The sequence below is a fragment of the Triticum dicoccoides genome, chromosome 4A (assembly GCF_002162155.2).
Source record: "Triticum dicoccoides isolate Atlit2015 ecotype Zavitan chromosome 4A, WEW_v2.0, whole genome shotgun sequence".
Taxonomy (NCBI): Eukaryota; Viridiplantae; Streptophyta; class Magnoliopsida; order Poales; family Poaceae; genus Triticum; species Triticum dicoccoides.
Genome location: NC_041386.1, coordinates 743,209,117 through 743,225,563, shown reverse-complemented (window position 1 = coordinate 743,225,563; position 16,447 = coordinate 743,209,117). Strand labels below are relative to the sequence as shown.

Sequence of the window (16,447 nt, the reverse complement as noted above, 5' to 3'; positions counted from 1 at the left end):
CAGCAGGATTGATGAATCTTGAGTGTAGCAGGATAAGGGGAGCTATGCCCCACGGAATGGCTGGGAGCAGGGCTATATGTGCACATACTGATTGTAAATTGGTGATTATATGAAACATCATGTTGTTTGTGCCTGAATAATTTATCTGTTGTGTTAATCTCCATTTCTTTTAGTGAATTCTTATTGGGCGTGTGTCCTTTTTCTTTCAGATACATCACCAATGAGGTTGTACTTGAAGTGAACAGACATCATCAAGGTTAGCAAATTTTATTGGTTACATGGCTTATTGGTCTGTCGCTATTTCCTCGCCTCAAAACTAGCATATTGTTTGAAGTGTGGTACTGTACCAATACTCAGCCTAGCTTTGTCTTTGGAGGAATAACATTTAGACAGTTATTCTATTAATGTTCCCTTCTTGCTTGAAGCTAAAACTGCGTGCCTTAAAAGGTGAAGTTGTAGTTCTTGGTTTCAGTGTCTGGCCTATGCTGGGGTCTGGGTTTAGTGTTCTAAACACACTGATTTCTTGATGAAATTGGGAACTGGTTGGCTCCTTCACTCCAAAAGAAAAGCTCTTGTTTTCACACAAAAAGGAACAGATGATGGATGCCTCTAGGATTGTTGCTATTGTATTGTACTTCTTTTTTTTGAATTTTCAACGGGGGGGAAGGGGAGCCCTTCCACCACCTGCATATATTGCGTAAAAGGGCAAAACCACCCGATAGTATATTCAGTACAAGAGGGGGCGAGAGCGTAGCGCAACTCTCATAGTTCGCGAGTCACGCGGCTCAGCTAAGGACAGACAACCAAACGTCGATGTGGGACTGATCATCGGCCTTCATCCGGCCACGCCGGAGCACCGCGTCATCTCGACAGGCCTTGAGCGTAGCGACCAGGGACATCTCGTCTCCCCGGAAGACACATGCATTGCGGCGTTTCCAAAGCCACCAGCAGCAGAGAAGGACGAAGCTCGCAGGGGAGTTGTTGCCGACGACCGGCGACACGTCGAAGCGATGAAGCGCACGGACCGAGCCCGCGGCGGGGGGCAATATGGAGGGCGGGGTGTGGGGGGCAATGCCCCGCTGGACAGTGGGGCAGGGGTAGGGGGAGGGTATGCCCGATGGGATGGCTGGAGCGGGGGAGGTATAGGAGAGAGCTATTCCTCCCAGGAATACAAGCATAGAGGGCTAAGGGCCGAAGTACTTAAATTCAATATTTGTGCTAGTCATTTTTTTTTTTACCTTTCACTCTCTCAACTTGGGATCAAATCTGCAGAAAGGGCAAATATTTGGCCAGTTTGTGGGTCTATCTGTTTTATGACCAAATATTATAAATGACTAAGAAATTCGTAGGCCAGGGCAATACTTAGAAATGTAAAAAGGGAGATACTTAGAAAAAGAAGGCAATATAAATTAAGTAAGAGTAGGTAGACATTGACATAGGCCAGGGCAGATCCTCTCTGTCTGTATTTGAAATTGGTTAGATTGATACGTTGATCTGCTGTAAGAGAGGTAGGGCTGCAACTGTATTAGCATAATTCAGGTTAATTGGGTTCCATTTCTTGCAATCCACAAGTCACAGCCTGCGCTATCAGCAACCAAGCCTAGTTACCAGGGACTTTAAATATTTGCAGTGCATTGGAACTTCAGTCCCTTTTTCCCAACCTAGTTTCTCTCATGTTGAGCTTTTGACTGTCATTTTGCTATGATTTCATTCATGTTAGGAATAGCTCATTAGGAAGATTGTGTACAGTTTATGCCCCAGATCTGCAACCTTAACTGCAACCCATATAAATTGATCTAGGAGTTTGCACAATTGTTTTGGGCTGGTGCTCGTTATATTTTTTGGAAGGATCACGTCACTCACGAATGGTCCATATGATGACATGGTAAACTTTTTAGATAAATCTCAAGTACAAGTAACATTGCGGGCCGCTCTGTCTTTCTTTCCCTGGACATTTTTGTTGTCCTATTGACGGCTGCTAGTTGTGGTATATCACCTCTGCAGAATTCTGCTGCTTGTTTTTCTTCTCTGTATGCAGAATTCTTGTTGCGAGTTGAGCAACTGGTATTTGAAATAACATCATTCTGGGGATTGTTACATTCTGCAGGATCACTTTTTATATTTGCGCTTCCCTTCTCCTGCTAGACGACCAAAGCAATCAGGAGAACATGTAACGAACCAAGGCATTGTCAAATTTTTATATTTTCGTAATCCCAGGCTTCTATGAACAATAGCATTTGTCAAATTTGAATTGAAAGAAATTGAGATGTCTAATTCTCTCAAGTATTTACTGTCTTATCATGTGATATAAACTTATGATTTGGAACTATTTATTATACTGTATTTGACATGTACGTGTGATATTGTGTTCAGCCAGCTGGGCACCTCATCTTTGGCATAGTCTAACCCTGCTTAATCCTGGGATTAGAAAACTAAGTGGAGAAATCATCTGGTTCCTACTAGTACTCGTGTGGTTTTCTTAAACTAATGGAGCTTCCTGGTGCTTGGCCACTCAGCTTAAATTGTAGTGATGCCGTCTCTTAAAAGAATGGAAGCTCTGCTTCTTGACAGGGGAGAGTGGCTCAGTCAAGGGGAGAGGTCAAGGCCAGTACAAAAAGGAAATACGAGTATGCACTGGACCGTGTGGGTCCCATTTTCAGAGACTGAACTTTCAGTCGTCAGTTGGGCACCTCATCTTTGACATGGTGCAATTGCTGATTAATATTTGGATTAGAAAACAAAGTGGAGAAATCTCGGGTGTCTGGTTTCTTATACTAGTATAATGTATTATTTCCACGTCAGCCGTTATGTAAAATTTCCACGTAATTTTTCGTGGGTGTAGCATTATTCTACAACAACAGTGCATTTTGCTTACTGAAGACAGAAGAAACAGGGAACTGGTTCAGAGTGTCAAATCACAAGCTGCCATGAGCCTCTTCTGACACGCGCTTCTCGATCTCGATACTACTTACTAGCTAGTGCATCTCTAGTTTCTAGAAACCGAACTCAAATGCAAACGATTTCACCATTAAGTATCAGCTCGCGGTTAGCTGCTCAGCACTGCATGCGGCACAAATACAGGGAGATTAAGGGTACTGCAGCTAGCTATGTACAGGGCAGGGCTGGGCTTCAGATAATTCTTCAGATCCAGTTTCAGTTCACATCAATCAATCATGTACTCCCTCCCTTCTATAATTTGAACTAAATCCATGACAAGACCACGACAAGAATTATGGAACGGAGAGAGCACAACCTTACTATTCCCTCCGTTCGGAAAAAGTTGTGATCATTTTACAAAAAAAAACCTCCGCAAAGTCCCGACACAACCCGCACTCCCCGTTCGTCACCCCCGAGCTCGAGCTCCCCTGCTCGTCTCCCCCACGCCGGAGCTCCCATCCTCTGCTCCCCCGCGCAGCTCTCCCGTGTCTCGCCGGAGCCCCCCCGCCCCACACCGCCGCCGCGTTGCTTCCCCCTCCTCGCTCCTCTCCTCGTTCCCCATGGCAGACCACGGCTAGGAGAGGCTTGATTTTTTTTTCGATCTGCTCTCTAACGGCGGCATCCTTCCCCGAGGGCGGCAAGCCGGAGCTGGCCCTGCGCGTCGTCGACAACCTCCTCGCTGGCTGGACGGCGTCGACTACGAAGCCGGTCCCGACTACATCTGCTCAGATCGACTCCACAGTCACACCAAGAATCGGTCTTGGCTAAACTCAGCCTTCTTCAAGCGTGCGCCACCGGGGACTTCTCCAAGCGCGCGCCGCCGGGGACTTCTGCAAGCGCACGCCGCCGCTCGCCTCCAGCCACTTCGCCGACCACGTCTTCACCGTCGGCATCGGCCGCCCTGTTCGCACCATGTACGCCAGTTTTTCTCCTACTTGCTCTCCTGTTTCACCGTGTAGGCTCTAGATTGCTCTAGGGTGAAATGGTGTAGATGTTGTTGATCTTTAACAAAATAATCTGTGGATTACAGTAGATTGCTCTTGATTACTGGATCTGAATTTGCTTGTGCTGTAGATTGCTCTTGATTACTGAATCTGAATTTGCGTGTGCTGTAGATTGCTGAATCTGAAATTACCCAAGTTACAGTAGTGTAGCTTCTTTTTGGAGTAAAGGAAACTTTAGTAAGATTTGTTACTGTAAAACCTCAAACCTGAAACCTGCAGGATGTGGTGTACTCTAAATTTGCAATTAACTGAAAACTGAAAAACAGTTAACTGAAACTGTTTCTAGGATTTAAAAATTTGAGACCTTTTAGATCTCTGGGGGCTTTGGGATGCCCATGTGACGAATTAATATTTTCTCTGGTACATGAGGGTTCAGCAGTTAGCTTAGTGCATTTCGATCTAGTGTGTAGCTGCTGCTGATGCTGAGGTTAGAATATGTAATTTCAGCGTCTAGCTAGCTGCTGACGAGGAATGATCAGGCGGTGGTGCTTCAAAGTTGGTGCCTGCCATTGTGGCCTAATCACTGTCAAAACTGTCAAGACTGAATTTTACTCCATCTGTCTCCAAACTGTCAAAACTGAATTTCGCTCACTGAAAATTTGACAGTGGAGTACTGTCCAAACTGTATTCACTGTCTAAATTTTATTGATGTCAAATTTAATTTATGTGTCAAGTTAGAAATTTTAGGACTATGTGAATTAAAGACTTTCAACTAAGAAGATGATTATTTGGACTACATACTCCTATCATATGGAGCCAAAGTGTTCTTTTATTTAAATTTTATATGGAGCCAAATTTTATTTAAGTTTGGTGACAAAATAATTCTGCAGTTCTTACTTGAGGCCTGCCAAATTATGTATTATAGTGTTGCCTAGAGCTACTGCCTGAGCTTAAAAGTCTATTCAGGAAAAATTGAATGATTTAATACTGACAACTCTACATCTCTGTAATTGTATGACACTGAATGTGGTGCTGTTATGTGTGTTGGAGTAACATCTCTGTAATTGTATGACATTGAATGTGTGGAGTAACATCTTTTACATCTCTCTGCAAAAAAAAAAGTTGCCCTTATTTCTTTTCCTACTCTCTCCAACACAATGTAAGGCTAAGTGTCGGTTCAACATAATATAACAGTGTTTAGAACTTTCTAATAATTGTTAATTTAAATTTAGTAAGTGTAATGTTAAATTCTTATAAAATATTAGGGAAGGGAACAAAACATGTAGTAAATTTGTTAGGGAGAATATTAACAAGACAGGATGAATGAAACCAGAGGGAACCAGATAAAGCATAGACACCTACGCAATACTAGATTTCATTGTTGGCAAGATTTTAGAAATCACAAAACACATTATCGCACTTGCATTTTTTTAAATATAGTTTCAAATCATCAGTTCATATCACATAATAAAGGTAGTAAGTACTTGGCAGTATCACATAATAAAGACAATTATGTACTGGGCAATATCACATAATAAAGATAATAAACATGTTGTGGGGTGGGATACTTGCCAGACGCCATGGTTCAGTGGGAGAGAAGTGGGGTAAGATTAGATAATCAAAGGTGCAGAAGAGAAGCACATGTAGGAAGTAGAAAATTCATTGCTTGCTGAAGTATTATAAAGACCTGCCTTTATATAGGCTACATGCTGGAACCGACATAAGTACTGAATTCACTGAATTCACTAGACTCAATACCAAACCGACATACTACGTACTCCAGCTATCATCTGCTTAAGCTTACTAGGCTCCGGCTAGCAGCTGCTGAAACAAAACAAACAGGGCTGCAGAAGCTGTGGTCAATTAGGACTTCGCTTCTCTCTCTCTCTCTCTCTGGTAGTGTTTTCCCCAACCAGGAGTCCACACAAAACACAACAGATGATCACAACCACAATCCAAGGGAAAAAGATCAACTGAAACATTGCAAGATTTCAGGTGATTGTGGAATAGCAAAATTGTTTGTTTGGCCGGTGGCTTCACAGTAGGTAGCAGCTGAGGGGGGCACGGAATCGGCCCCGGCGGAGACGTTTGAGAACCATCTGCATGGACGGCCTTAGATGCGGACCCCTGGCGGTGCAATCCACACCCAGCCTGAACACCATCACCATCTCCTCCATGTATCGTGCACGATCTGGGATCTCTCTGTCGACGACCATCATGAACATTTCCCGATGATTTGCCATCAGCTCATTGCAATTATCCTGTGCCCAAATCGCCAAATGACCATCCGCTCCAGCTCCGTTCGCCACCCGCCCTGTGACGAGCTCTAGCAGCACCACACCAAAACTGTAAATGTCTACTTTCTCCGTCAGCTGGCCTGGCGCTGTACCATATTCTGCAAATAATCAATTGCCTGTAAGTAATAAGTCGTTAAAAGACCAAGCTAGTTAAGAAACAAAAACCATTGTGTGCAACGATCCCCTGCCATACCTGGAGCTGCATACCCAAAGTTACCAACCGGAATCTCCGCGATCGGCAACGGTTGGTTGAGGCCGACCATGTTCATCTGTGCAGCGCCAAAACTGGCTATCACGGCCTTGAAATTCTGATCAAGCAAGATGTTGTGGGAGCTGATGTTGTGGTGGACAATCGGCTTGTTGCATCCATGGTGCAAGTGGCAGAGCCCTTTGGCGACGCCGATGGCGATGGTCCTCCTCTCCGGCCAGGACAATGGACGACCGGCATCCTTGGGCTGGTGCAGCCAGTAGCCAAGGTTGCCATTCACCTCATACTTGTAGGCTAGCATGACGGCCTCATCCCTCTCGATGACATCTAGGACGTTGATGATGTTGTTGTGTGAGATGCTAGCTAACAGGATCATCTCTGACTTGCATCGATTCTTAACACTGTCATCCAGTAGCGGTGTTGGGTTCATGTTCTGGAAATACTTGACGACCAGTGAGGTCGGGAGACCAATGCCTGGAGTGCGCTGAACATGCACCAAGTAGAGTTGGTCCTCCCCTATCCGTCTGCTAACCCACACCCTGGTCTTATTATTTTCGGTGAGGTTGTCGACTATGCCTTGATTGTTGAGCTCAATGGGCAGCATGGCCGCAACACGGCTCCAGAACTGCATTCTCTCGGCGCGTCCGTGTCAGGAGTGTGTGTGTATCAACCTGCAGATGCTCTGTTTATGAGTAGTATTCAGTACAATAACTTTGGAAAGATACAGAGAGATCCATGTTTGTAATATAGTTTGCGACAGATGTTGACAGCAAACGACAAGGGAATGGTGAATCTGAAGAATTGTTGTGGCTTTTGAAATAGTTGAGGATGCACTTTCAGTTAAGACCAACAGAATATGCTAATTTTGGTGGTGCAGAGTTTATTTTGCATGGTTCTTCATACATCAACATGATAGAAGGGCGAAACAACTGAGATGATGATATATAACTTTTACTGATATATATAGTTGTATATATATACAACACATGTTAGCCAGCCTGCATCATTGCAGTTTATTTTGCATAGGATCCAGCAAGTTCCTAGTGCAAATGAGATGATAACATTCATAACCCAGCTGCATGCATGTATCTCATTCTCACCTGCTGCTGCTGCTGCTGCTCAGTTGAGTGGTTATAGAGCATAGACGAGTTTGCCCGCTCGTAAGGGGAAGGGCACAAGGCAGGCGGGGTCGGCGGTGTAGATCGAGCGGCGGCGTCTGCGGCATCATCAATCAAATTGGTTGAGGGGAAACGTAGAGGGGAGGAGAGGATCCTGTGCACAGACAAGAGCTAGTGATTGGAAAGAGGTTTGACGGTGGATCACCAGCTATGGTGGTGGAGTGACGGCGGCGGCGTTGAGGAATTCGGCTTCTAAACGTCGATCTGCGGTGCGCCTTGGGGTCGACGTCGACGTTGAGAAGCCGAATTTCCTGGCGGTCCGTGGGCGACCCACTTGGTATCGCGTGAGCGCGTCGTGGTGCTGTTTGGGAGGCGCGGCCTTGGGCCTGGAGCACGGCCAGGTCGCCGGCGTCCCCTGATCGTCATCTCCGGATCGAAACAGGGACAGTCGAGATTGGGGAATGGAAGAGAGAGAGAGAGAGAGAGAGAGAGAGAGAGACACGGGTGTATGGAGGACCGGACGCGGACTTAAGATCTGAGTTGGAGGAGGAGGAGGGCTGACTAGTCATCATATGGATGAGGATGAGGAAAAAGAAGACGAATGTTCTTTATTTTTTACGAGATGATCTTGGTGACGAGCCCCGCACAAAAAAAGGGCACCATATCAAACGATTGAACCACAAAACTGATGCAAAGTATACTCTTCTTCTTACACGTACATAAATGGAACGAACGAGGCATGCAGGCTGCGTACCTGGATTAGTAGGATCAGAAAAAAGAAGAAGCTCCAGACGGACAGTAGTATCCAGGTGGGCAGTAGTATCCAGGTGGGCAGTACACTGGGGCCCTAGCCTGAAGAAGAGAGTTGGTACAATGTGATTGATTGTGTGAGGGAGCACTTAAACGAAAAGAACGTACTTATATAGCCGCGAACGAAAGCAAAGGAATATCGGCGATATTGGTCCCTCGCACGCACACCCACCTGGATTAGAGTCGACAGAGTAGAGCACCGGTGCTGCGGTCCTGCCGCGGTTCGTGGGCGGGGCGAATGACGCCGGGAAGGAAGGCAACGACGACGACTGGAACGACCAGCTACTTCTCCGATTTCGGCGACGTCCGCCGGGTATGGCTTGGGCTCGACCTTCCTACAGCATCTCTGCCGTCGGCCGGCGCAACTCTGGCAGAAATTGAGCGGCGAGTTTGCAGGGTGCAGCACCGGCGAGGCGGAAAATAACGACTGTGAATTTGGCGTCGAACACAATCCACATTTCATGAAACGAAAATAAAAGACGAACCGGCTATGAATAGTGTCAGCACTCAGCACTGTTCAATACCAATTGTGCAGTGCGCTTACTTTCAGAATTCAGAAAGAATTCGACGCTTACCTATATTATTAGTACTATTTCTGTTATTTTCTTGTTCTTTCTGAATTCTGAAAGTAAGCGTCGAATCCGCGCGCGGAGTACTATGTTTCGGAAAAAAAAGTTTGGTAAGCGTCGAATCCGCGTACATATCACTAAATTGACGTGGACATAATCAAGTGGAAGCTTCCCGCGACTTTCCTTCCGGCTCCGCGTTCAACATAATCAAACGGGAGGGAGCAGCTAGCCACCTCGCCCAGTTTGGAGCCGAGAACCGTCGTGCTACGCAATTCTCTCGCCGTTTAGCAATTAGCACGCCGCGCGCGCGTGGTGTGATTCCTTACCGGCCAAGTTTCATTCTATGGATCTAGTTATAGTATCAGGCAACCCAAGTCTCTCGTACCCGGGAGAATATCTAGGGCTCTCATGCTTCAAAATTTCAAAATGCGCATCCAAATGTTTTAAAAAAATTCAAAAAAATTTGTGGATATTTACATCACATGAGTGTACAATCTATAAAAAATTCGAATCGAAATTCAAAATACACATTGAGAAACAAAAAAGACAAATCTAGCATGAATATCTTGCAGAAAACGCCCCGAACATTCCTGAAATGATGCTTTGGTCCACATCCCCATGATGCTGCCGACTGGATCACAATCCAGCGGCCGAGGTTGCATCGGAGCACCTAAGGTTAGGTGCTCCGGGGGCACCTGATATTCTCCCCCTCGTACCCTACCCAGGTCTGGTGGGGCTCCCGGTGGCTGCAGGGCTGGGAGGTGGTGGTGCGTCCCTGCGGCGGCGCTGGTGGCGGGGTTTCGGTCAGGGTCGTCTCGATCTGGATCTCGATCAAATGCAAACCATCAAATTCATGCAAATCTATACACGTTAATTATACATGTGAAATATCACATGTAAATAAATATTTGTTGGTAGCAAAAATATATAGTTAGAACATAAAATTTATTTGAAGTGCATAATTCAAACATTAGCTCATTGGTTCTTTTTTTTGGCGAGAAATTAGCTCTTTCGTTTTCATTGTAGGTCCACATATGCTCCACGAGATCACTGAGTAGCTATATGTGCACCTATTTGATGGAAATATGCCCTAGAGGCAATAATAAAGTTATTATTATTATTATTAAATTTTCTTATTCATAATAAAGATTTATTATTCATGCTAGAATTGTATTGATCGGAAACTTAAATACATGTGTGGATAAATAAATAAATACCGTGTACCTGGTGAGCCTCTGCTAGACTAGCTCGTTGATCAAAGATGGTTAAGGTTTCCTAACCATAGACATGTGTTGTTATTTGATAACATGATCACATCATTAGGAGAATGATATGATGGACAAGACCCATTCGTTAGCTTAGCATATGATCGTTCAGTTTATTGCTACTGCTTTCTTAATGTCAAATACATATTCCTTTGACTATGAGATCATGCAACTCCCGGAAACCGAGAGAATACCTTGTGTGCTATCAAACGTCACAACGAACTGAGTGATCATAAAGATGCTCTACAGATATCTCTGAAGGTATCTGTTGAGTTGACATGGATCGAGATTATGATTTGTCACTCCGTGTATCGGAGAGGTATCTCTGGGCCCTCTCGGTAATACACATCACAAGAAGCTTGCAAGCAAAATGACTAAAGAGTTAGTTACGAGATGATGTATTACGGAACGAGTAAAGAGACTTGCCGGTAATGAGATTGAACTAGGTATGGAGATATCGAAGATCAAATCTCGGGCAAGTAACATACCATCAGAAAAAGGGAATTACGTATGTTGTCATAACGGTTCGAACGATAAAGATCTTCGTAGAATATGTAGGAACCAATGTCACTAGTGCAGAACCGGGCATTAGCACCGGTTCGTAAGGCCCTATAGTGCCGGTTACATAACCGGCACTAATTTGTGGTCACTAAAGCCCCCCCCCCCTTTAGTACCGGTTCAGCACGAACCGGTGCTAAAGGGCAACCACGTGGCACGAGCCAGCTCCGTGGACCTGGAGCCCTTTAGTACCGGTTTGTAAGACCAACCGGTACTATAAGGTTTGGAGGGTTTTTAGTTTTATGATTTCTTTTTCATTTAATTTTGTGTTTCCATTTTAATTCTTTTTCGTTTGCTGGTATTTTACGATACTACACATTGTACACGTCATGCATATATATATATATATATATATATATATATATATATATATATATATATATATATATATATATAATTTCTAGTAGAACCAATCATGCATATATATATCACATCAATGTCTCACAAATTAAACCACCATATTAATTAATTCACACATACACACATGTATAGCTATATACAATTTCTCCTACATATGAATGTTGCCTTCGGAGCCAGTCTAATTGGTGCCTTCGGAGCACGATGACAATTGAAAGTGGTTTTCATGGGGGCGGTAGCGGGTAATAGAATTCTCCATTCGGATTTATGACCTGGTCGAGCAAAAATCCCGCTATTTCCTCTTGAAGTGCTTCTACGCGCTCCGTTTCTATGAGCTTCTCCCGCACCTCTTTGAACTGTTAAGAAGGAGATCAATATGCATGTGTATTAGTTGTGTGACTAGATATCGATAATGGTGTAAAAATTGTGAATAGTGTTCTGACAAGCGTACCCATTGTTGTCTTTGAGATCTGCTCCTTTCGGACGCCATCATATGAATGTTCTCGCAAACGCAGAATGCACACAGATCAGTCCCCTGCGCCTGCTTCAGGGCCTTTACAAGAATGGAATTTGATCAGATAAAAATTAATCAAGCATGATAATTAAAGAGATGGCAGCTAGCTAGCTAGCTAGTACTACTTAATTACTAATTACCTTGGGTCGAAACCATTGAAGCTTTTGTTTCCATTCACCTTCCGTGACGCTGATGAATCTTGCCCAAGCCCTGCCCGGCGATAAAGAAAATGAATAAAGGGGTTATTAAATAGTTCATATCATGAAATGACGAACTAAATAGGCCGAGATATATAGTTAATAATGATTGAAATTACCTGTTGACTATCCGATACAAGATGTTAAAGTCAGTGTTTTTTGAGATTAATGAGTCCAGTATTTCAACTGTTCCGTCGTCAACTTTAATGATACACAAGACCCAGTGAAATCTGCATGCACACACGTTTACATGTCTTAATTAAGCAGGCATATGTAAGCAAAAACATGTAGCTAGCTAGTAGGCAAAAACAGAGAATTTGTAGTACAAGACAGTGTGACTCACCCAAAGTGGTAAGGAAGTAGTATATCTTCATTGTATTTGAGGCGCTTCAAGAACTCTAGCATGCTGTCCTCTACTTCCTTTGCATGATGTTCATTTATCTTCCATGCGAATTCATTAACGGTGTTTGGGTCAATGAACCCAATGCCATAGCGTCCACCTTTTCTCATTTCATATATCTTCATCCTGCATAATACCACAGAGAAGAATATAGTGAGGATAATTACAGGTAATGATTGATCAAAAGGATCACTACAGCTAGCTTGAGACTTAAATTATAGAAAGAGATCACTTACAGACAATAACAACTGACGATAGATTTGTCGAGTGCGTCCTGATTGTATAACTGAAACAGTTCTAAATACTCAACAGACCCAGCTTTCTCATGGTAGTAATGGTCCTCCTTGACATTCACCATGAGGGACACTCGATCTGAAATCTTGGTAATGTTCATGTACCATTGATGCAATTCATACATTCTCGTTGGGAGCTTCTTGACCTTGTCTGGCGCGACCAAAGGTTGGCCCCGGACATATTTCCGTTTTACTTCATCCTCTCTAAGCAAAGGCATGGGCTCAATCTCGAGGAGTTGTCCAACAGTGATGTTGAGAACTTCAGCCTGCATTATATGCTCCTCCGTTATTACCACATTGCCCACCTCGGGAACATGCACTGTTTGTCCACAATAATATTGGGGGCGCGTACTGTCACCTGTTGTTGGCACAACAAGCGAGGGGATCGATTGCGCCGCCTGTTCTCCCAGCTGGGGAATGGTTTTCCCGCATTTTTTGGCAGCTGCTTCTTGTTTGCTCGATCCCGATGTAGACGTGCTCGCCTCCCTTTGTAGACGTGCTCGATTTAACTTCCTGATGTGGCGCTCATAGTCTGTGTCAACAGGCTTGGAAGCTGGTGGTTGAGCCATACGAATGAAGTGGTCAATCGTTTCCTCAGGCACTTTCTCCCTTGGCGGCGGTGGCGGTTTCGGTGCAAAATGGGCTTCCACCTCGGCCTTCGATATGGCTGTGATTTCCTCCTCGGACCTGTCATAAGACCTCTGCGGAAGAGCCTTGAGGCTTGGACCATATTTATATCGCTTGCCTCCGCCTGTACTTCCTGTACTACCTCGACTCGTACCGCTACGCACCATAGCTGCGGGGTGTCTCTTCTGTGATTGTTGAGGCGGCGGAGACGGCTGACGGGACTGAGTTGGACGAGGAGGAGTGGCCTGAGGTTGTGCCGGACTTGGAGGAGGAGTGGACGTCTGACGCTGTGGCGGACTTGGAGGAGGAGGATTGTCCTGACACTTTGCGGGACTTGGAGGAGGAGGATTGTCCTGACACTTTGTCGGACTTGGACGAGCGGGAGTCTGCTGACTCGGTGGCGGACTTCGACGAGGACTCGGGTGACGCGGTGTCGGTGGCCTTGGAAAGATGATGCAATCCTTTTTCCATATGATGATACGATGTTTGGCCTCTCCGAGAAAGCGCTCGCTGTCACCTCCAGCAATGTCAAGCTGTAGCCCCGAATATGGTGGGTCCACCTCATCAACCATGACACGAGCAAAGCCCGCTGGAATCGGGTTGCAATGGAAGGTTGCCTCGGGGGGATTTGTGAAAGCACAGCCGTCCGCCACCTTCATGGATATGTTATTCATTTTGACGTGTAGCTCGCAGTTAGTGTTCTCCGTGATGTCATCCACGGGGTATCTACCCAGCATTGGGTCGTCCGGGATGGAACCCACGCTGCTTCTCGGCATGGATGGGCCGGTGCTATCCAATGCTGGATCATCCGCTAGCTGCTGCAGCTGCTGAGACCCCCTTTGATGGGTAAGTGAGTCGATCTGCTCCTGCTGCCGCTGGAATTTGACTGCCAATTCCGCTTGACTTGCTTCTAGGCCTTGAAGGCGTTCATAGTCCCGCTTCCTCTGCTCCTCCTCCATCTTCCTCTTCTTCTCCTCCGCAATCTTCTTTCTCGCACGGGTTCTGTAGTCGTTGTTCCATTCTGAAAACCCCTCATACCACGGCAGAGCGCCCTTGCCTCGTGTTCTTCCCAGGTGTTCAGGATTTCCCAGGGCACGCGTAAGCTCGTCGTTCTCTCTGTTGGGCTAGAACACCCCCGCTCGTGCCTCTTCTATTGCAACAAGTATCGCATCGTCGGCTCCCTTCAGACTTGCCCTCGTCGAAACATTGCCTGTCTCCCGGTCCAACTCCCCCCCATGCGCATAGAACCAAGTCCTGACCCTGGGGGGCCAGCTCTTAGTAGCCGGAGTGACACCTGCATCCTCCATCTCTTTCTCAGACTTATCCCACTTAGGCATTGCCACCGCATAGCCACCTGGCCCCAGCTTATGGAACTTATCCTTTTTTTCAGCATTCTTCTTGTTTATTCTCGACCGTTCCTTAGCTAATTCCGAATCCTTGAATTTCACGAAATTGTCCCAATGATCACGTTGGTTCTCCAGTGTTCCCTTGAATACTGGAGTCTTCCTTCCTCCGTTGACGTACTTGTTCCATTCACCATTCTTGTAGTTCTTGAATGCAGTCGCCATCATCTTAAGAGCAGCCTCTTTGACTTTCTGCACATCTGCTTCTGTGAAATGATCTGGTAGGGTGAAATGTTCCATGAGAGTATCCCAAAGCAGATCTTTTTGATTCTTGTCGACATAAGTAACATCTGGATGTGGCTTTGCTGGCGCTCTCCATTCTTGAAGTTTGATCGGGAGTTGGTCCTTCACAAGAACTCCGCACTGACGAACGAACTTGTCCGCAATCTTCTTAGGCACTACTGGTTTGCCAGTAGGGCCACATGCCTCGATATTGTACTTTACGCCCGGCTTCAACTTTTTGTTCGGGCCTCGTTTCGTCCTTTTGCCTGAAGATTTGCTCGATCCGGATGGCTGAAAGAACAAAGATCGATTCGTTAATATATCTTCAAGTCATTTAAAACATGTGATGATCACCAGATGCCTACTTATATAAATATATATACCTCGTCGGTGTTTGTTGTTTCAGGATCATGTTCTTCGTCATCGTTATAATCATTCATGACTTCGTCGTGATCGAATATCATATCACCCTTTCCGGTGTTGTTTAGAAATTCGGAGCCGTCATAATCTTCTTCATTTTGATTATCATCTGCCCCGCGTATCATATCGAACATGGCCTGTTCTCCCTCTCTGTCGGTATTGTCTGCCATAGCTTTTGTTTAACTAATCCAAAAGAAATATAAAACAATTTAGTATTCAAATCTCGAATAATAGATATAATCTCGAATACATCGTCCAGAATAATAGATATAATCTCGAATACATCGTCTCGAATAATATATAATATTGAATAGTACATCACTGGCTATTAGCTAATAAAGATCGAATACTACAGAAGAATCTAGGACACTCGCGGTTCCTCCGGCGCGGGCAGTGGACACCCAAAGAGAAGGAACCCTCACAGGATCATAGCTGAAGTGAGATCCCCGAAGATACTGCCACGTATTGGAGAACAGCCGCCCTCTAACGCAACCATGTAGCGATGGACGTGCTCGTCCTCCTCCCTGACACGGCGACGTACCACCTCCGGCGGGGCTGGGTCCCTCCGCACCGAAACTGGCCCACGCGAACGCACCAAACGAGATCAGGGTCGACGACTGGACCCGCGGCCGGGTTCCTCGTCAAGCGGCGCGCCCCTCCAAGCAGCACCTCCCAGTGCCAGCCCGGCGGAGCCCAGTCCCGGACATGGGTCGGCTGGACAGCGTCGCGGACGGGTCGACGGCGAGGATGCGGGCCGGGCATCATCGAGAACAAATACTAGCTATATGCCCGCAAAAAGTAACATTTTTTTAATGATTGGATTTTGATAACTAAAATTTCTAACATTTCTATATAACTAACATTTCTATAACATTTCTAACAATGCTATATATAACTAACATTTCTATAACATTTCTAATATTTCTATAACTAAAAAACAGAAAAAAAATTATAACATTTCTATATATATAACTAACATTTTTATAACTATTTCTATAACTAAAAAACAGAAAAATTTCTAACAATTCTAACTTTTTTATAACTATTTCTATAACTAAAAAACAGAAAAATTTCTAACAATTTCAAACATTTCTAACAATTCTAACAATTCTAACATTTCTAACTATTTCTAAAAAACAGAAAAATGTCTAACAATTTCTTAAAAACAGAAAAATCTATAACTAAAAATGTATGTGTGTGTGTGTGCGCGCTCACCGGCCGGCTAGGCGAGAGGCGACGGGGGGCGCGCGGCGACGGGGACGGCGACGGGCGCGGCGACGACGGGGCGGCGACGACGGGGACGGGGAC

General features: G+C 45.2%; 1 protein-coding gene across 5 annotated transcripts; it reads right to left on the bottom strand.

Annotated features, from left to right (window-relative positions):
- Window positions 1–5,525: 5,525 nt before the first annotated feature.
- Window positions 5,526–8,367, bottom strand: LOC119288341 (receptor-like protein kinase 7). Of its 5 annotated transcripts, XM_037567965.1 has the most exons (4): window positions 7,710–7,975; window positions 7,487–7,602; window positions 6,372–7,057; window positions 5,526–6,276 (listed from the first exon to the last, which is right to left on the bottom strand). In XM_037567965.1, the coding sequence occupies exons 3-4, from the start codon at window positions 7,015–7,017 to the stop codon at window positions 5,918–5,920; spliced, it is 1,005 nt and encodes a 334-aa protein (XP_037423862.1). In that variant the 5' UTR covers window positions 7,018–7,057; window positions 7,487–7,602; window positions 7,710–7,975; the 3' UTR covers window positions 5,526–5,917. The 5 variants fall into 5 exon arrangements, with proteins under 5 accessions (XP_037423862.1, XP_037423864.1, XP_037423863.1 ...); XM_037567967.1 differs by lacking the exons at window positions 7,487–7,602; window positions 7,710–7,975 and adding an exon at window positions 8,259–8,367; XM_037567966.1 differs by having other exon boundaries at window positions 6,372–7,068; window positions 7,487–7,975.
- Window positions 8,368–16,447: the final 8,080 nt, after the last annotated feature.